The 22,291-nt window shown below is 40.8% G+C and overlaps 1 protein-coding gene across 1 annotated transcript; it reads left to right on the forward strand.

Annotated features, from left to right (window-relative positions):
* Positions 1-55: 55 nt before the first annotated feature.
* Positions 56-4,275, forward strand: LOC109150044 (the record flags this gene model as incomplete). Its single annotated transcript, XM_019298015.1, has 7 exons — positions 56-373; positions 450-967; positions 1,581-1,828; positions 1,973-2,326; positions 2,401-2,826; positions 2,911-3,531; positions 3,754-4,275. Coding segments are annotated over 7 exons (3,007 nt in total), but the record flags the coding sequence as incomplete, so codon positions are not given.
* Positions 4,276-22,291: the final 18,016 nt, after the last annotated feature.

The following is a 22,291-nucleotide window of genomic DNA, read 5'->3' on the forward strand; positions in this document are numbered from 1 at the left end:
GCCCTTTCACAGAGGCTGAGTCTTACTTTGCAGATGCAAAGTTCTACATTAAAAGGCAAGTTATTGTTGAAGATATTGAGGGAAACAATGACGATCCACCTTCCCGATCGAAGTCAAAGGGAAAACAAGTTGTAGAGGGGGATCAACACAACACGAAACTCATCTTCCCGCTTGCAAGGATTGATACACTCAAAACAAATGCAGCAAAATCATCCGAAGAGAAATGTGGTGATAAAGTGGGCCAAATACTCCCCGCCAAACGTACCGAGGGTTTCGACCCAAACGCTTATAAGCTTTTAGCCAAGGTGGCTATAACCCCAACGAGCCACAGAAGTTGGGAAAGCTTATCCCAGAAGCCGGTGGTAAAGGCAAGGCAAGCCACCAAGAACCTCAAACTCGCAAAGGGTTGGGCTATGTTCCCCTAAACCAGTGCGAATTCTTATAAACAGGGCTGCAAGTAATTGTATCTCCGCGGAGGGAAGCGAGTATGACCCAAACCTCACTCCTACCAATGATAATGGGCAAGACAAAAAGAAGTCAGTCTTCGACCGAATCGGTAAGGCGGACTCTCGACGCTCAGTCTTTGATAGACTGGGGTCAAGTCCTAAAGCCCTAAAGAGAAAGTCAATGCATGATCGACTTGGAGCTGTCCAAGTTATTAAAGACAGTGCCAATGTTCCTGCTGAAGTGGAACCTCCAAAAAGGCTCAGAAGCATGATTCCTTCTCGTATGAGACGAGAAACATATATTCATGTTACATGCAGTGAAGTATTGAAAGTCCAACCGAAGACCATTGTACACACTCGAGTACATAAAGAGGAAAATGAGGAAAGCGTAGGCTCAAGTGATGACGTACCACCAACCACTCAGGGAGAGGTGGCATCGTCGTTCCATATCACTTTATGTGATGAGACCCCGATTGAGGGGGAAGATGCAGAAGATGCACCCCATGAGTTAGAAAGAAGGGGTACGAGCCGCGGTGGACGAATTAAAAGAAGTTGATCTGGGAACGCCTGAAAATCCTCGTCTTATCTTCATTAGCGCACTCCTTTCTGATGAAGATGAAGAAATCTATGTCACATTGCTGAAAGAATATATTGATGTCTTTGCATGGACATACAAGGAGATGCCAGGGTTAGACCCAAAGGTAGCTGTGCACCGCTTAGCAGTGAAGAAGGGGTGTCGCCCGGTTAAGCAAGCTCAACGACGCTTCCGCCCCGAGCTCATTCCCTCGATTGAAACAGAAGTTAATAAGCTTATTGAGGCTGGCTTCATTCGTGAAGTTAAATATCCAACCTGGATATCCAGTATTGTGCCTGTGCGCAAGAAGAACGGCCAGATCCGCGTCTGCGTAGATTTTCGGGACCTCAATGTGGCATGCCCGAAAGATGACTTCCCGCTTCCTATCACGGAGTTAATGATAGATGCCGTGACTGGGCATGAGATCCTGTCATTCATGGATGGCTCCTCCGGTTACAATCAAATCCGCATGGCGCCGGAAGATGAAGACTTAACTGCATTCCGAACGCCAAAAGGCATCTACTGCTATAAAGTAATGCCCTTTGGTTTGAAAAATGCAGGTGCTACATACCAAAGGGCTATGCAGACAATATTCGATGATATGCTCCATAAAATGGTCGAATGCTACGTAGACGACTTGGTTGTGAAGTCGAAATTTCGCACAAATCACTTGGTGCATTTAAGGCAAGTCTTCGACCGCCTACGAAAGTTTCAACTGAAAATGAACCCCCTGAAATGTGCTTTCGGGGTTGCTGCTGGAAAGTTCCTCGGGTTTACTGTTCGACACAGGGGCATCGAGATTGAACAAGCAAAGATTGACGCCATAATGAAGATGCCTGAGCCGAGAAACCTTCATGAGCTTAAAAGCTTACAAGGGAAGTTGGCTTACATCCGAAGGTTCATATCAAACCTAGCGGGAAGATGTCAACCTTTTAGTCGGTTGATGAAAAAGGGCATCTCATTCATATGGGATGAGGCATGCAAGAACGCATTTGAGAATATCAAGTCATACTTGATGAAGCCGCCTGTGCTAACTGCTCCTGTTCATGGCCGCCCGCTGATCCTTTATATTTCCACCCAAGACAGTTCTGTGGGAGCCTTGCTTGCTCAGGAAAATGACAAGGGGAAGGAGAATGCTCTCTATTATCTCAGCAGAATGATGACCCCGAACGAGTTAAGGTACTCCCCAATTGAAAAGCTATGTTTGGCACTTGTGTTCTCTATCAAAAAACTCAAGCACTACTTTGAGGCTCATACAATCCGGCTTGTTTCCAAAGCGAACCCGGTGAAATATGTTATGGCGAAGGTCGTTCTCTCCGACGCCTCGCAAGGTCGTACTTATTGTTTCAACAGTTTGAAATTGTATATGTGCCGCAAAAGTCTGTCAAGGGGCAAGCCTTGGCCGATTTCCTGGCAGACCACCCAATACCTGCTGAACGGGAGTTGTCTGACGATTTGCCTGATGAAGATGTGCTTGTCATTGAAGTCCTACCCCCATGGAAAATGTACTTTGACGGAGCTTCGCATAGAGAAGGGGCAGGTGCTGGAGTTGTCTTCGTCACTCCAGAAGGCGAGGTGTTGCCATATTCATTCACCTTGACCGAGCAATGTTCAAACAACATTGCTGAGTATCAAGCATTGATACTTGGGCTCGAGATAGCGGCTGACATGAAGCAACTGAGAATTAACATTTATGGAGATTCAAAGTTGATCATAAACCAAGTGTTAGGTCTATATGAAGTGAAAAAGGCGGAGTTAGTCCCATATAACAACTATGCAAAGATACTCATGCAATGGTTAGGGGATGTACAATTGAACATGTACCGAGGAAAGAACACAAGCAAGCTAACGCCTTAGCCGCATTGGCTTCAACTATTGCTCATCCTGCAGCCCGAATACAAGTATGTCAAAGGTGGGTGGTTCCACCAATCTTTAATGAAGACGGCTCAGTTGATGAAACTGTTGAACTCCCTACTGCCTCAATTTTATGATATAGGCAATGACGACTGGAGGCAACCGTTAATTGACTACCTCACTGATCAAAAGTTACCTGAAGATCCCCGTAAAAGGGTGGATATAAAGCGCCGAACTCCTCGCTTCATCTACTATAAAGAAACATTGTATCGTCGTTCCTTTGATGGAATATTTCTCCGATGTCTAGGGGAAGAGGAAGCTTTACAAGCTATGCAAGAAGCTCATTCTGGGGTTTGCGGTGCACATCAATCCGGTCCCAAGTTGCATTTCCACATTAAGAGAATGGGATATTATTGGCCTACAATGGTAAAGGATTGCATAGACTATGCTCGAAGGTGCCAAGCTTGTCAATATCATGCAAACTTTATTCATCAGCCACCAGAACCTCTACACCCAACAGTTGCATCTTGGCCATTTGATGCTTGGGGACTTGATGTGGTTGGCCCAATTACGCCTAAGTCATCTGCATGGCATGCCTACATATTAGCTGCCACCGATTACTTCTCAAAGTGGGCGGAACCCGTGGCATTGAAGGAGGTGAAGAAAGAAAATGTTGCAGACTTTCTCTGTGTCCACATCGTCTATCGATTTGGTATCCCGCGATATATCTTAACAGATAACGGGAAGCCCTTTGACAACAAGTTGATGGACAAGATCTGCAAGCTTTTTGACTTTAAGCAGCGAAACTCATCAGCTTACTATGCAGCTGCAAATGGGCTTGCTGAAGCTTTTAACAAGACCCTATGCAATTTGTTGAAGAAAATGGTCTCAAAATCGAAAAGAGACTGGCATGACAGAATGGAAGAAGCTTTGTGGGCGTATAGAACCACATACCGCACACCTACTCAAAGCACTCCATACTCTTTGGTGTATGGTGTAGAAGCGGTCTTGCCTCTAGAGCGCCAAATACCTTCCTTGAGGTTGGCCATACAGGAGGGTCTTACCGATGAAGAAAATGCTAAACTACGCTTGGCCGAGCTAGAAGCCTTGGATGAGAAACGGCTGCAAGCGCAACAAAGCCTGGAGTGCTATCAAGCTCGCATGTCTAAAGCTTTTAACAAAAGGGTTAGGACCCGTTCCTTTCAAATTGGGGACAAAGTCCTAGCTGTTCGCAGGCCCATCATTGTCACGAGAAAAACTGGCCACAAGTTCACTTCAAGGTGGGATGGTCCCTACGTGATTTTGGAAGTTTACACAGGCGGGGCTTATAAGCTAATTAGTGAAGATGGTTTGAAGATCGGTCCGATTAATGGAAGGTTCCTAAAGCTTTACCACCCTTAAACTTGGGTGTCAACGCAAGTCATGAAGATGTGATGAATGGCTGATCCACCAAAAATGCAGCACGTGGATAAACTGCTAATGCATCTCGCTTTGTCTATGGGTGGGCTCAAATCATAGACGCTCCTGGCCCGCATGAGTCTAAACTGTGAACGGCTCTACTTTGTAAAAAAAAAAAAAAAAAAAAAATCATTTGAACTACGTTTGACTTGATCTCCGTGATAGGAGTACGTAGGCAGCTTAGAATCAAATTATCTAAGTTCAGTCATAACAAAATCAAATCCAATTTATGTTGCAAGAGTGGGTTATCTAAACAATCCTTCAACGGGTGAAAGAAAAGTTGTTTGAATTATCGCTAAAAGACCGGCACATAAATGAGGAGCATTCAATTATTAAAAGTTAGAAACGAAACACAAAAGTTCTTGCAATCAAAAGAGAAACTAAATGACAAAGAGTATTAGTCAATAAAAAAGCCTAAAGCTAAGCATATCGTCTTTGCACGCTTCTAAGCCTCTCTTTGCCTCCTTTAAGCTCGTTTCATCTTCTAGCGTCAGTACAGTCAGGTCCTTAATGCGGGTGACCTCTGCCCCAGCCTCCGAAACGGCAGTCTTAGCATTGCCCAGGTCATCTGTAATTTTGGCAATCGCAGTGTCGCATTCCTCTGCCTTGGCACGAACTAACTTCAGTTCTTTCTCCAATTCCTCTTCCCGATCTTTTGTGGCCTTAAGCATCTTATGTTGGCCCAATAGATCTTTCTTGAGTTTCTAAACTCGTCTTGTGCATTCTTAAGCGCATCCTTCGCCAGGGATAAAGACTGAGACTCGCTCGATGTTTTGTCAGAAATTGTGGACCTTAAGTTATCAAAGGCTTGAGCTTTCGTGAAAATGTCTGCAACCCGTGTTTCCAAGGGAGAGATATCAATGTCTAACTTTCGCAGATTTGCAAAAGCGTTCAAAAAGCTCTCTTGCAAAGATGAAATGTGTTCTACCGAGGTGTCGTCCAACTTTTTGCGAAGCTTGTTCCAGACATTTATGACAACCACCTTAAATTCTTCCAGTACGAAGTCTTTTCCATCAAAGACAGAGACCTCAGGTCTATCTTGCTGACCTACGCGTGGCTCGTCGAGGGAATTCCTCGACTGGTGCGTGTTTGATGCTGAGGCATTGTTTGAATGTCCACTTTCTCCAGTATTGCTGGCTGCCACCCTTTTATTTGATGACTCAGCCCCTCCACTAGCAGGTATCGCCACATTTTCCTGTCAAGAAGTAAAAGAGGGTAAATTAAGTGCTACCAGCAATCATTGGGATAAGCGAGAATAGTGATTTACCTCCACTGGGGAAGGCGAACGTCTGTCTCGTCGCCGTTTCCAGTGACGGTCATGGCTCTCCTCATCACCCGAGTCCGACCGTACCACATCGGCCCTGTTTTTCGAGATGATATGCTCCTTTCTCTTCTTGGGTGGTGGTTCATCTCCCTGGACTGGGTGTTTGCCCTTCTTGGCGGTGCCAGCCTCCTGCTGCACGTTGGCTGGATCCTCAGGAGCTAAACCCTTGATATTGCGCTCGAGGTAGTCCCCATGGACTTGGGCCCACCAATCTTTATAGCCCGGCGAGAAATACTTCTTCATAGTGACAGTAACTCGAGTCGCGGGAAATGTCACTCGCGACCCTAAACCCCTAAGTGTAGAGTGGCGCCAACGTTGGAAACCCTCCGAAAGCGTGACCTCACGTTCATCATTGCCCAGTATGCCAGAGCTGCCGTCTTGGTAGTAGCTGAACTGTCGGCTGAATCGATGAGGAGTGTAAGGCTCTGCGATACATGCATCCGCCCATCGCAATATGAGGTGGTTAGAACGAAGACACATGAGGTACTCGTGGTCGGTAGAGTGTGCGTCCCCATTATCGAGGAAGTGGAGATCCTTAGTTAGGTGGCGCGTCGTGCAGAGCCAATTGGCGCTGTCGGCTTTGAACATCTTACGACGAGCCTCTACTGGTCCATAATACCTCGCGCCAACCTCTCCAGAGTAGGCAATCATCAGCGGGGAAGCGGACGTTTGATCATTTGCGAAATGAGTGTCGAAGTAGAACGACAGCCATCCATACACATAGTGAATGGGAAAGTGACTATCAACTGACCCCGGCGTACTAGAGTGCGATATTACATTCAATCCATTGTAAATGCTCGCAAGTACGGGGATCCCAAGGTTCAGTGTTTTACCCGTCGCCATTAGACTAGCCATTTTGAATGTTTGGGCTCGAATGAGTCGCGTTGATTTGATGGAGAGCACGAATAAGCACAGCCAACAACTTAGGTATGCCGCTAAATGGGTCTCCTCCTCGTATTCGGAGGGAATTCCAAGCTCAGCAAAAGGCGCTTTGGTCGTTTTGGTCCAACCCCCGAATGCTGGGATCTTGCCACTTGGATTATGGGTGTTCCTCGGGCGAGTCTTCTTCTTATCCTCTTTCCTAGGCGGTGGCCTGTCATAAACTTGCGGTCTTCTGCTCCAGAATTCTATCCACTCAACAACGTGAACTGAACGACTTTTCTCCTGTTGCCCACGGCGACCACCTCGTTGCCTAATTCGGTTACCAAGGTGACAGTATGCTTGGAACAAATACTTACAACATTGAGGGCGGAGTTGATGTCTTCCCCTGTTAATTGCGAGGCAGTTGGAACATACTCATCGTAGATGTCGCTAGATATCGGTAGACCGCAAAGTACATGCATATCCCAAAGTGAGATTGAAAGCTCACCGAGGGATGTAAGCAAGGTATTTGTCATGGGGCACCACGCTTCGCAGAATGCTTGGACGATAGGCGTCGAGCGGTCATATGTGAATAAGGAGGCGTATACGCCGTCGTAGATCGTCACATCCTCTAGAAGTTTGCGATGCCGACTGAGTATAGCCTCAGTCCACTCCCAATACCCCTTTGTGAAGCTAAATTCACCTTTAAAGCTGGGGTGCTGATTCCATGAAGCCTCACCTTCAAGTATCCATCTCCCTAAAGTCGGGAGTGTGTCTGTGTAGTCCACATGACTTAAGCCAGTCTTCAGAACCCATGTTTTCGATGGCTGGGTGTCAGTGTCATGGGTCCAATTTTCCACTTTATATGGCGGTATCTGGGAAAGACGAGTTCTCGACGCCATTGGTGGGTAAACGATGAACGACATGCTATCTTTTCCAGTCTCGTCGCTTGATACTTTGAGCCTCCTCTTCTGATCGGCTCCCACAGTTTCCCAAAACACTACCATTGTTCAAAGATGGTTTGCGATGTATGAATCTGCATGAAAATCAAGAGGCCAAGTCCATAAGTAATAACAATTTGTAAAGCAAGGAAAAAGTTCTAAGTCTAAAATCGCCATGAAACTGTTCAAGGAAATTTTTCACGTGATGATATGTGCACAAGGCAACCCATATAATATATGTTATACGTATACACTTACTACGTACATATATTACATATTACATGCGTGTGTAGTGAGTACATATATTATATGGCAAAAGAAATATACCCACAATTTATGCAACAAGGATGTTATATATATAAATTATGCTACATGGTGTGTGTACATGTTATATATATTTATATGATACGCACAACATAAAAGTGCACTACATATTAATATATAATATATCATATATATATGTACACACACAGCATGCCTACCCTACATGCAACCAAATTATATATATATATATATATATATATATATATATATATTACGTAGTATATACATATATACACCCCCATCACAATATCACATGGACTAGCAGAGTAATATATATATATATATATATATATATATATATATATATATATATATATATATATATATATATATACACGCACGTACATTATGCATGCAACACAGAGACATGGGCCCAGGCATTAAATTATATATGTATACACCGATTTGTGTATGTTTAAGGACCATGTATGTGTACATATTATGTACATAGCTAGCAAAGTGAGAAGCAAGAGTTGTCAGTATTCACACGCCAAGCAGATGAAAGGTGAGCCTTGGGAAGGCAAAAAGATGAGCAATGGGACTCCTACTGTTTCCAAGGAAACCACATTAAATGGGTATCTTTCCCAGGGGAGCACATTATTCGGTTCCCAGAAGTTTTTTTTTTCAAAGCAGAGCTGCGTTTCTCTTGGTCAGGCGACGGTCACCCGGCGACGTAGCAACAACCGCAGCGTGGTCGAGCGTGAAATTGGATGGTGGTCCACGGCAGGACTCTTTCAAGATGTTCGTCGAGTGAGTGGCCATGGAGCTAAGTCCAAAGCTGGGAGAGATCTTCCCCGCGACGGTATCGCTATACTGTATGCGACGTCGGCGGCGGTTCGTAGGACGACGGCAACGTGCCGGAGCACGTGCCCGGAGAGTACCCAACGGCTTTCATCTCCGATGATGGTGGCCGGCATAATCGGCAGCGTGAACCCAAACAGTGGTGGAAGTCGGCAGATGCTTTCCCCTGAGGTGGCCCTATGACGCGTACTCCTTCTACGATGACGGTGACCGGCTGGGAGGTCCGAACAATGGCGCATGAGTCTGAAAAGATTAATTTTCAGAAGCTCCAGTCCAATGTTTTCCGGAGCAAGTGACCATGGAGTCAAATCCAATGGTGGAAGACAGCTTCTCCGACGATAGAGAACGTGCCGGAGCTACGTCTGTGGCGAGTTTTTATGGCAATAGTGCCTGTAGCAACAGGAGAGACGTGCCGGAGCAGGTGGCCATGGAATCAAGACCAAACAGTGGTGGAGGTCATTCCGAAAAAATTAATTTCCAGAAGTTTCAGACCACTGTTGGTGAAGATGGCGAGCCAAGCAAAGGTAGAAACAAGCCCGAAAAAAATTTAATTTTTGGATGTTTCTTGCCCAATGCCTCCATTCTTGATTTCTTTGTCCTCCCTCTTGTGGTGAAAGCTATATAAAAATTAAGATAGTACACAAAAAAAAAAAAAAAAAAAAAAGAAAGAATTTCGAAATTACCTTATCACTAATGAAGAGGTGGCAGCTTGGACGAAGATATTGCAGGCAGCAGCTCTATATCTCTTGGTTGGGAATCTGTAAAATTGTTGAGGCTATTTATACTGTTGTGAAATCCGCAGGAGTTGAAATATCGTTATGGCTCTGTTGTTTTATCCCTATGTTGTTGCCCCAATCCTCATCACATTCTGATTCTGCGGAAGGATTATATGGTTTAATTTTAAATCATATGTGGGAGAGATAAGGATTATGTATGTGAACTCCTAATCAACTTTAAGCTAAGGCTGCGACTTGGTTGTCAAACCTGTGCAAGGAAATTAACGTTACTCAAAATTGGGATCAAAGTTGGCTAAAAAACGGAATGGGCCTTTAATGATACGGTGGATACAATTGGGCTTATAAGTATGTCCTTGTCGGGCTTGCACATTGTAATCTATTGGGTCACTGTCAAATTGGTTATTCTTCAATCAAGATATAATTTATTGGCTTGAACAACTATTAATTTCGAGACTACCTTCCCTTTGCATTTAAGGCACGTCAAGCAAGTCTCGAAGGGGCAATTTGGGAAGGCAAAAAGATGAGCAATGGGACTCCTACTGTTTCCAAGGAAACCACATTAAACGGGTATCTTTCCCAGGGGAGCACATTATTCGGTTCCCAGAAGTTTTTTTTTTCAAAGCAGAGCTGCGTTTCTCTTGGTCAGGCGAAGGTCACCCGGCGACGTAGCAACAACCGCAGCGTGGTCGAGCGTGAAATTGGATGGTGGTCCACGGCAGGACTCTTTCAAGATGTTCGTCGAGTGAGTTGCCATGGAGCTAAGTCCAAAGCTTGGAGAGATCTTCCCCGCGACGGTATCGCTATACCGTATGCGACGTCGGCGGCGGTTCGTAGGACGACGGCAATGTGCCGGAGCACGTGCCCGGAGAGTACCCAACGGCTTTCATCTCCGATGATGGTGGCCGGCATAATCGGCAGCGTGAACCCAAACAGTGGTGGAAGCCGGCAGATGCTTTCCCCTAAGGTGGCCCTATGACGCGTACTCCTTCTACGATGACGGTGATCGGCTGGGAGGTCCGAACAATGGCGCATGAGTCTGAAAAGATTAATTTTTAGAAGCTCCAGTCCAATGTTTTCCGGAGCAAGTGACCATGGAGTCAAATCCAATGGTGGAAGACAACTTCTCCGACGATAGAGAACGTGCCGGAGCTACGTCTGTGGCGAGTTTTTATGGCAATAGTGCCTGTAGCAACAGGAGAGACGTGCCGGAGCAGGTGGCCATGGAATCAAGACCAAACAGTGGTGGAGGTCATTCCGAAAAAATTAATTTCCAGAAGTTTCAGACCACTGTTGGTGAAGATGGCGAGCCAAGCAAAGGTAGAAACAAGCCCGAAAAAAATTTAATTTTTGGATGTTTCTTGCCCAATGCCTCCATTCTTGATTTCTTTGTCCTCCCTCTTGTGGTGAAAGCTATATAAAAATTAAGATAGTACACAAAAAAAAAAAAAAAAAAAAAAAAAGAAAGAATTTCGAAATTACCTTATCACTAATGAAGAGGTGGCAGCTTGGACGAAGATATTGCAGGCAGCAGCTCTATATCTCTTGGTTGGGAATCTGTAACATTGTTGAGGCTATTTATACTGTTGTGAAATCCGCAGGAGTTGAAGTATCGTTATGGCTCTGTTGTTTTATCCCTATGTTGTTGCCCCAATCCTCATCACATTCTGATTCTGCGGAAGGATTATATGGTTTAATTTTAAATCATATGTGGGAGAGATAAGGATTATGTATGTGAACTCCTAATCAACTTTAAGCTAAGGCTGCGACTTGGTTGTCAAACCCGTGCAAGGAAATTAACGTTACTCAAAATTGGGATCAAAGTTGGCTAAAAAACGGAATGGGCCTTTAGTGATACGGTGGATACAATTGGGCTTATAAGTATGTCCTTGTCGGGCTTGCACATTGTAATCTGTTAGGTCACTGTCAAATTGGTTATTCTTCAATCAAGATATAATTTATTGGCTTGAACAACTATTAATTTCGAGACTACCTTCCCTTTGCATTTAAGGCACGTCAAGCAAGTCTCGAAGGGGCAATTTGGGAAGGCAAAAAGATGAGCAATGGGACTCCTACTGTTTCCAAGGAAACCACATTAAATGAGTATCTTTCCCAGGGGAGCACATTATTCGGTTCCCAGAAGTTTTTTTTTTCAAAGCAGAGCTGCGTTTCTCTTGGTCAGGCGACGGTCATCCGGCGACGTAGCAACAACCGCAGCGTGGTCGAGCGTGAAATTGGATGGTGGTCCACGGCAGGACTCTTTCAAGATGTTCGTCGAGTGAGTGGCCATGGAGCTAAGTCCAAAGCTTGGAGAGATCTTCCCCGCGACGGTATCGCTATACCGTATGCGACGTCGGCGGCGGTTCGTAGGACGACGGCAATGTGCCGGAGCACGTGCCCGGAGAGTACCCAACGGCTTTCATCTCCGATGATGGTGGCCGGCATAATCGGCAGCGTGAACCCAAACAGTGGTGGAAGTCGGCAGATGCTTTCCCCTGAGGTGGCCCTATGGTGCGTACTCCTTCTACGATGACGGTGACCGGCTGGGAGGTCCGAACAATGGCGCATGAGTCTGAAAAGATTAATTTTCAGAAGCTCCAGTCCAATGTTTTCCGGAGCAAGTGACCATGGAGTCAAATCCAATGGTGGAAGACAGCTTCTCCGACGATAGAGAACGTGCCGGAGCTACGTCTGTGGCGAGTTTTTATGGCAATAGTGCCTGTAGCAACAGGAGAGACGTGCCGGAGCAGGTGGCCATGGAATCAAGACCAAACAGTGGTGGAGGTCATTCCGAAAAAATTAATTTCCAGAAGTTTCAGACCACTGTTGGTGAAGATGGCGAGCCAAGCAAAGGTAGAAACAAGCCCGAAAAAAATTTAATTTTTGGATGTTTCTTGCCCAATGCCTCCATTCTTGATTTCTTTGTCCTCCCTCTTGTGGTGAAAGCTATATAAAAATTAAGATAGTACACAAAAAAAAAAAAAAAAAAAAAAAAAAAGAAAGAATTTCGAAATTACCTTATCACTAATGAAGAGGTGGCAGCTTGGACGAAGATATTGCAGGCAGCAGCTCTATATCTCTTGGTTGGGAATCTGTAAAATTGTTGAGGCTATTTATACTGTTGTGAAATCCGCAGGAGTTGAAGTATCGTTATGGCTCTGTTGTTTTATCCCTATGTTTTTGCCCCAATCCTCATCACATTCTGATTCTGCGGAAGGATTATATGGTTTAATTTTAAATCATATGTGGGAGAGATAAGGATTATGTATGTGAACTCCTAATCAACTTTAAGCTAAGGCTGCGACTTGGTTGTCAAACCTGTGCAAGGAAATTAACGTTACTCAAAATTGGGATCAAAGTTGGCTAAAAAACGGAATGGGCCTTTAATGATACGGTGGATACAATTGGGCTTATAAGTATGTCCTTGTCGGGCTTGCACATTGTAATCTGTTGGGTCACTGTCAAATTGGTTATTCTTCAATCAAGATATAATTTATTGGCTTGAACAACTATTAATTTCGAGACTACCTTCCCTTTGCATTTAAGGCACGTCAAGCAAGTCTCGAAGGGGCAATTTGTAGGCATTGAAAAAAATTAAATTATATTGTTGGACCATGGTGGATAATTGATTGCTAAATTAATTACTTTAATTAAGCTAATTGGACTAATATTTATTTAATTGGGTTAATTAAATGGCCCATTAAATAATTAATTAGTTTAATTACTTAATTAAGTGTAATTGAATGATTGGATTGTTCGGCCCAAGTTGGTGAAATATTTAATTGAGTCGGACCAGGCTGCTTGGATGAATTGGGTTTCCTAATTAGAGGGTTTGAATTGGTCTTGGCCCATCAAAGTTATATGTGGATCATATAATTTTGAGAAATTTGAATGTTTGATTTTATTTGGAAATTTAATGAAATCATGAACCTGGACACAATGGTGTCCCGATACATTCCTTAATTTAATTAAAGAAATTAAATTAAATAAGGAATTAAGAGTTGGTTGAAGATTTTCTCTCACCCTCACCACTATAAATAGTGGTTTCATTTTCAAGAATTGGGAGCTCTGGAAATCTGCATACTGAAGCTCTGCCGAAGTCTCACCAGGATATCGTCTGGAACACGCCCGCAGTTGTACTGCGTATACCGCGCTGAGGAACACGCCACTTGAACACCGGAAGCCCTTCTTTGAAGATCAAGCTGCATATTAGCCCTTCATTGAGGAACAAGCTACCAACTCCGGAGGCCCTTCAGCAAGGAACTACTCCAGTTCGGCATACTCCCGAACTCGGCATACTTCCAGTTCGGCCATACTCCCGAACTTGACATACTTCCAGTTCAGCGTACTCTGAACTCAGCACACTTCCAACAAGGAACTCGGCATACTTCCAGTTCGGCCATACTCCCGAACTCGGCATACTTCAAGTTCAGCATACTCTGGACTCGGCACACTTCCAATTTGGCATATTCCAAATTTGGCACACATCTAATAGGCATACTTCTAGTAGAGAATCAGAGGACTTCTCATATACAGAGATTGTACCCCTTCTTGATTGATACATACTATTTGTAACCGATACTTTGAATTTTGAATATATACAATTCGAGTTTTTCGCGCTTACAAGTATATGGGACTCCATGCAGAAAAAGTATGAAGGTTCTACAAAAACAAAGAGGCAGCAGCTTCAAGCACTTCGTACAGATCTAGTTCGAAACACTCCGCATGAAGTCGGGAGAGTCAGTTACAGAATATCTCTCTCGTACAACCACGATTGTCAACAAGATGAGAAATCATGATAGCAAAATAGAGGATTCTGATGTTGTTGAAAAGATTCTTCGATCCATGACACCGAATTTCAATTTTGTTGTGTGCTCCATAGAGAAAGCTAACAACGTGGAAAACCTTTCCTTGGATGAATTACAGAGTTCTTTAATGATTCATGAGCAAAAACTTATTCATCAGGAAAATGAAGAACAAGCATTGAAGATCTCAACAGAAAATCATCCATCACGAGGAGAAATAGAGGACGAGGCAAAGGTAGAGGTAGAGGAAGAGGAGGAAGGCGAGGTGGCCATAATACCTCAACAACCCATAAACCGAGAGACTTGTCAAAGGTTGAGTGTTATCGTTGTCACAAATGTGGCCACTATCAATCAGATTGCCGCACCAATCTGACTAAACCAGACGAAGAAAAAACCAACTTTGTAGAAAAAGAAGAGGAGGTATCTCTTTTGCTAGCGTGTCATGTGAATGAAGAAACTCAACACATGTGGTATTTAGATACCGGATGTAGCAATCACATGTGTGGGGATAAGACGATGTTTTGAGTATCTCCCCTATGGTTTGAAGGGTGTAGTGGAGCTGAAGTTGTATTCTCTCAAAAAATGAGATAACTTGAACTAAACATGAGAATATTATATAACCAAGCAAAGATTCATTAATCTTTAGGGCGTTTTGTTCAAGTTATATAAGAAAATCAAGGTTATATTTGTTTGGAAATATATAATATTCTCATGTTTGGTTCAAGTTATGCAATTTTTTCCAAAAATGTAACATAACCTCCACATAAAGTTTTTAGCTATTACATATTTATTACATGGGAATGTGAGATACCCTCCCATTTCTTAGGTATTATCACATTCCCTTGTCTTATTGCAAATTTTGTCATTTTAATTCATTGCCTTAGTTAATTATTGTTCAATCTATTAGTTAATTAATTTTAAATAATTTATTTCTATATTTTACCACTACATTATTTATTTATTTTAATTTTAAAATTTATTAAAATACATAAAAATAGGTTAATGGTATTCAAGTAAAAATAATCATCATAACATAATAATAAAAAAAAAATCTTCAACCAAACAGAGATTGCATTTCTTTATTTGGTTTATTTTCTTGAAAATGAACATATTATTTGTTATAATAATAATAATAATAATAATAATAATAATAATAATAATAATAATAATAATAATAATAATAATAACAATAATAATATGGGGTGATAGTGGCAGTGTGGTGGTAGTGGTGATGGTGGTGGTGGTGGTGGTGGTAGTGTTGGTAGTAGTGGTGTTGGTGCTGATGGAGGTGGTAGTGGTGTGGTAGTAGTAATAGTGGTGTTGGTGCTGATGGAGGTGGTAGTGGTGTGGTAGTAGTAATAGTGGTGTTGGTGGCGGTATACCAGAGTTTTAAACCAAACACAGAAATCTAATATTCTCAATAATCTAATATTCCCAATAATTTAACATTCTCTAAGGCTCCCCTCAAGGTTTTAAAGTATATCTAGAAATTTTTAGAGTCTACTCTAATTCAAGAAATCATTTTTGTTGTGGTGAAGTTTGTAAATGTAACATTTTTCATACTACAAACGACATAGACTGTATTCCCCTATCTACAAAAACCACTATATTATACTCCCTCCGTCCCTAAATGATTGTCTCATTTGCTTTTTGCACGATTTTTAATGCAACATAATAAATGTTATTAACTTTCCAATTTTGCCCCCTCAAAAGTAGGTATTATTTGTACAAAGTACAAAGTACAATTGTACTTACCTCTAGAAATTTGAAAAGTCAAAAGGGTAAATTGGGAAATGTAGAGTGATAGTTATGTTCAATTTTGGAAAAATGACAATATTTTGGGACAAACTAAAAAGGAAAGTAAGACAGGTAAAATGAGACAGAGGGAGTATTACTTTGTGTTATTATTTTATAGAATATTGAGAAAAGGGTCAAATACACCCTCCAACTTTAGGTAAGAAGTCAATTAGGCCCTCGAACTTTTTAATTGTTCAATTAGACACATTAACATATGAATTTAGTGCATTAAGGCCCAAAACCCTAATACTGACCTGCAATAACAAGTTAATAATGTAACGGCGGAACTCCCACAACTTTCCGGTGAAAACATGACCTGCAAGTCGCCGGAACGCCACCCTCAACGACCACTGCCCCTCCTCCCTTTGCAAGATCCAGAAGTTCAGAGTTCAGAATTGAATAGAAACAAGCCATGGCTCTGCAAGATCCAGAAGTTTAGAGTTCTAGCGAGATGGCTGCATACGAATCCGGCGCCACCTGTCACCACGATCCTCAAGCCTTTCTGTTTCAGACCTAGAGGAATCTTCCCGCCCGAATCGAAGGACCTAAGTCCAACGCGGCTCTGGTAGAGAAGCCGGTATAAGTGATCCATCGTCTCTGCTAGCAAGTTAGAGCCGGAGATCGCGTTGTAGCCGTGGCCGCTGACGGAATCGCATGGATGTAGGGGGCGGGGCTAGACGACGGAAGGAAGGTGAAGATGACGGTGGTTACAGCAATGCCGATGATGAGAAAAATGAGACGCTGCTCGCGGATATACCGAATTGGGCGAATCACATTCAGCCATGGCTTCGGAGGCTTCGGCGTATAACCGTCCATCGCCGGCTGCGCCTCTTGTCCTCTGTAGATCAACTCCGAACTCATAACTTAACAACCATCGATGTTTGCAAATTCTGGATCTTGCAAAGGGAGGAGGGGCGGTACAGTGGTTAAGGTGCCGTTCCGGCGACCTGCTGGTCATGTGTTCGCCGGAAAGTCGTCGGAGCTCTGCGGTGTATTATTGACTTGCTATTACAAGTTACTATTAGGTGTTTGGGCCTTGATGCACTAAATTCATATGTTAATGGGTCTAATTGCACCTTTCAAAAGTTCGAGGGCCTAATTGTCTTATTACCTAAAGTTGGAGGATGTATTTGACCCTTTTCCCTAGAATATTTCTATTTTATGAAATCTACTGACTCTATTACATTGTAATATAGCACAAATAAATAAATAATGTCTTGTGTTATGAATTTATGTGGCTTGTGTTGTGAAATTTTGTGTCTATCAACACAAATTATAAACCTAAATCAAATTTGAAAAATAAATTAAATAAATATATAACATGTGTATTTGTACCTTACGAAATTCTGTAATTTGTTTTTTATGAAATTATGTACCTTATGGATATAAATTCTGTATTTGGAATTAATAATACTATATGGCCGACTTGAAGAGGCTATTTTGCCGATCACGTACACCATAACCTTTTCCTAGAATAGATATACAAAAATATGAACTTCGATCAATTCTTATCTGATCTCTTCCTTAACAACCCATCCGCCCACGGCTTCCACCACCGCTACTCAAAGCTAGCGTGCCATTGCTTTCTTGCTTGCTTTAAGTCTTTAACGCATGAATGAAGCTAAGGAAGCCAAGTCTAAACACATTTCTCCATTCTAAATTTAACCTGAGAATGAAAGAGACAAACACCAACGACGTCACCAACCAGGATATATGCATGCCTCCGATCCTTAGCCTCTTCAAAACCAACACTCTCACCCTCCTCGATCAGCTTCTGCATTATATTGAGAGAAATCCATCCACCAACATACACCCTCAGGCCTCAGCTTAAATTTTCTTTTCCTTTTCCTCTTTGTAAGAAATGGCCGAAAATCAGGTGGCGCAAAACCCAAGCAACAGCAGCAGCTCCAACACCACCCGCCGTTCCCGGCTCTATCTACAGCAGTGATCGGGATTTGGAGTCAGCTTCTTCGCTTTCTTGCCGTATCTGCCTTGACAGTGACACCAGAGAAGGCGACCAACTCATATCTCCTTGCCGGCTGTAAAGGCTCCCAAGAGTTCGTCCATAGAGAATGCTTGGACCACTGGAGATCTATCAGAGTGAGCGGGCAATATCATTTTTGTTCCTATTTCACAAGGCTGTTGATAAGTATTTGAGCTTTCTTGTCTTCACAATCCACTATTTCCTTCTACTACAGCATGGGTACGCATATTTTTCATCCCTAACTTTCTTTATCAAATTATGTAAAACTACTTTCTTTTATGGTAGAGTAAAAGTCTCACTAATATAATTCTCTTGTTGAAAGGTTGTTATTAATTAGCAGCTTTAATTTTCTATCCAACAGTTTATATTAGTCTGATGATGATGTAAATGAAACAAGAGCACTGGGTCTTCCTTATTGCCTTGGGATGTTATTGTTTCTTAAAAACTTGCATCTCCCTTGCTAATTTGGACCAACGTATAGCCGGCTGCCAAAACTTTTGCCTGGCCATGTTGATGTGGAATTGCCTTCCTGCTACAATGTTCATCATTCTTACCATATATGTCTTCATTTTTTGTGGTATTGCTTATGGTTTGTTTCTTGCTACAACATTTGTACATAAGAGTTGGCATCGCCACTACCAAATCCTAGAGAGCGAAATCTTACAAAGGTTTAATCATTCTACTTTAATACGACTGTCAATTTTTTCAAGAGATGACGCATCATATTCCATTTAAATAATATGTTATTTTTATTTCAATTCTTTCTCTTAAATGTTACAGGTGTACGTAGTGGTGGATCAACATGGCCATTATACCCACCAACACTAGATCCGAGGCATGAACAACACCTTCTTGGGTGATGGGTGATGTCACGAGGGCTTGTGTAGCCGTTGTTGTGAGTTCTCTTCTTGTGACGTGTGTAGTCACAAAGGCATGTGTTGCCATTGGTCTTGTCTCTATCCTTTTGAGTTGTTGTTGTCCTTGTGGTCTTGGGATGTGTTCCCGTGTTCTTGTTGAGAGCCTGAGTCTTGTTTGACTATTACTCCTGGTTTTGTACTTATATACTTATGTATTCCGTTTCGAAATTGGCTTTACAACTTATATATTACCTATGTATGTTTTTTCACATGTATTGGTGGGTTACCAGCATTATTCGCTGACCGGCGTCGTCCCATGTTTATTGTGTTCTTTCAGGTGATGTCTAGGCGAGTGCACGGTCTAGTACTTGCTAGTATAGCTTCTCCTTTCGTTTTTGTGGCCTGTGTGCCAGTTTAGATGTAGAACAATGAGACAATGGGTTTAGATTTAAACATTGTTGATGTTGTCTGTGCGTTCATCTCTTTGGTGAACGTGGCATAGCACCCCGTATTCCAGTTTATTCATATACATCTATCTTTCAGTCTTCCGCTGTGATTGTTGTTTGGTTTAGTTATCTGCATGTTTAAGGCTTTAAAATAACATGTTTTTAGGGGGTGTTACAAAAAACTCCAGCCATAGTTTGATACTTTGTGTATTGCGTTGTGAATAATCATAGTAGAAATTTCTGCAGAGTAACGATGTCTCCGACTTGGTCTCCGGACAATATAGATGGTGTATTTCAGGTGTTCCGAGCAGTGGCAGGACCTATACTTTTATAGACTTATATGCCATCAATATAGGCTTTGTAACGGAAAACGTTATTTCCGTTACAACATTAATGCAACCACTTAATAGTCATAAAATGCTAAATTAAACTTGCACCACATTAATGTGACTTAATGAAATATTGTTTACAGTTTATCCATAGGGTAATGACAGTTTTCCTTTTTAGCTTATAGCACTTCAAAAGTAAAAAATGAGTTGTTCCTGCACTAATCTATCTTGTCTATAAACTTCTAAGTGTCATGCAAGTTGCATCCTTCAAATGACTCTTTTTGTTCTTCCTTGAATGATCTCCTTCCAAAGTTGATCTTCCTTAAATCATTCTTCAATGAGTCTCCAACATGCTTGGAATACCGTGGAGATTCTCTTTCATCATCTAAGAATACCTGTCAAGATTTCTTCTGGTCTTAGACTTTTACCGATCCCCTAAACTTCCTACCGACCTAACTCCTTCCGCTTGTTTCCTTCTGAATCTCTTCCTTTCGAAGCCTCCCTTTAGGATGCTTCCATCCGAAACTGCTTCCTTCTAGTAAGTCCATCTGCATAACTTATCTAAATTTACAAGCAAAGAATGAGGGGTCATAAGTGTTTAAATAGTGCTCTTTATATCATCAAAATCTATTACAAATATTCCTAAAATAAACTTCTAAAAACTTTCTAAAATATGCATCAAATACCTACACAATTGTAAAGACTCTATAATATATAGTATAGTATAGATTGAATACACCAAACTTTTAAAGTTTTTAAAGGATTTTAAAGTTCATACAAATCCAAATTGAATACACCCCCTTAGTTAAATTTTACTAACTCATCCATACAAATCTAGATTGAGTACACCCTATAGTTAAGTTTTAACAACTCATCAATTATCATCAATATTGCATTAAGAAGACTTAATTATTTATTTTAATATGAAAACAGTTAGGACATGATTTTTATTCTCATTATCTCTCTCTCTCTCTCTCTCTCTCTATATATATATATATATATATATATATATATATATATATATATATATATGTATGTATGTATGTATGTATATATATATAATATATATATATATATGTATATATATATATATATATATATATATATATATATATATATGTATATATATATATATATATATATATATATATATGTATGTATATATATATATATATATATATATATTATATATATATATATATATATTATGTATATATATATATATATATATATATATATATATATATATATATATGTATGTATATATATATATATGTATGTATATATACATATATATATAATATATATATATTATATATAATGTATATATATATATGTATGTATATATATATATATATATATATATTATATATATATATATATATATATATATATATATATATATATATATATATATATATATATACATGTATATGTATATATATATATATATATATATATATATATATATGTATATATATATATATATATATATGGTTGAGTTCAAATGAGGACAACAATATATAGAGGACTGTGCGAACAAATAATGGGCACACAACAAATTAATATCAAGCACACAATTTAATACATAATGGCACACAAGAATACATGTAAATATCAAGTTTCGAACACAGACTCTATTAATTAGCAAATCTATGCACGCGACATACAAACTGTGGCACACAACTACATTCGCCATACACAAGACATACAGGCTAATGACACACACTACATCTGTCATCACAGTCCTCTATAATATATTTGTGTTAGGATTAAAATGTAATAGTTTTGATCAGCCAAATTTGTATTTTTAGAACTCCCCTATTTTATTTTGAGTATAGTTGTCTATTAGTCTAAGTCCAAGTCAAGCCATAAAGTCTACAAAATTCTTAGCAAAATATACTTATCCAGAATGTTACTATTTGAGAATTATTTACCTTAGAAGATACCAAAGAATCAAGTGGTGAAGTTGATAAGGAATAAGGTTGTTAAAGTCAGAGGTCATGCGTTCAAGACTTAATCTCTACATTTTTTAGTAAGAGATAAAGAAGGGGGTTTTTATAAGAAGGGGACGTTTTTGAGAATATAAAGAAGGGGACGACCAAGAGGCAGACTCGGATTAATTTATGAATTAATCTAAAATGCTACTAAAGCCATTCTTGGAATAAAGATTAAAACCAGAAATATTAACCAATGAGTTAATATGGTGTAGTGGTACAAGCGTGGAAGACATATGTTGTTGAGTTTGTGTTTGAATCTCATTAGAAGCATATTTTTTAAAGATGACACTTGTTGAGTGCATGCTACAATGTGGACACATGTAAGGCTAAGTTGACTACAAGCTTGGAAGCTTGTGGACAAGATAAAGATGCACGTGAATTCTTCTACATATCTTCTTTCTCATTTAAATCTCTTGCTATGCATCTCAAATCATTTCAGAAGAAAAATGGTCGAAGATATATTTTGAAAGATTTCATCATTTTGAATCTGTCAAGATAAGGAATTATTTTTCGGAGAAGATTCAGCTGATGAGCCGATATATACGACTTTTGAAGATTTGTCAGGTGAGGATTTTCAAACTCACTATAGCCCATCTCTTACATTAAATCACCGCAATGCAAGTTGACAATAATGTGTAGCTGATCAGATGAATCAAGATCAACTGATGCTACAACAGTAATATAGCTTCTTCAGCTATATATACCAGATGACTTGAAGACATGAAGAAGAGAAGAGAGTGCAATACACGAAAAAGA

The sequence above is a fragment of the Ipomoea nil genome, unplaced genomic scaffold, assembly GCF_001879475.1.
Source record: "Ipomoea nil cultivar Tokyo-kokei standard unplaced genomic scaffold, Asagao_1.1 scaffold2177, whole genome shotgun sequence".
Lineage (NCBI taxonomy): Eukaryota > Viridiplantae > Streptophyta > Magnoliopsida > Solanales > Convolvulaceae > Ipomoea > Ipomoea nil.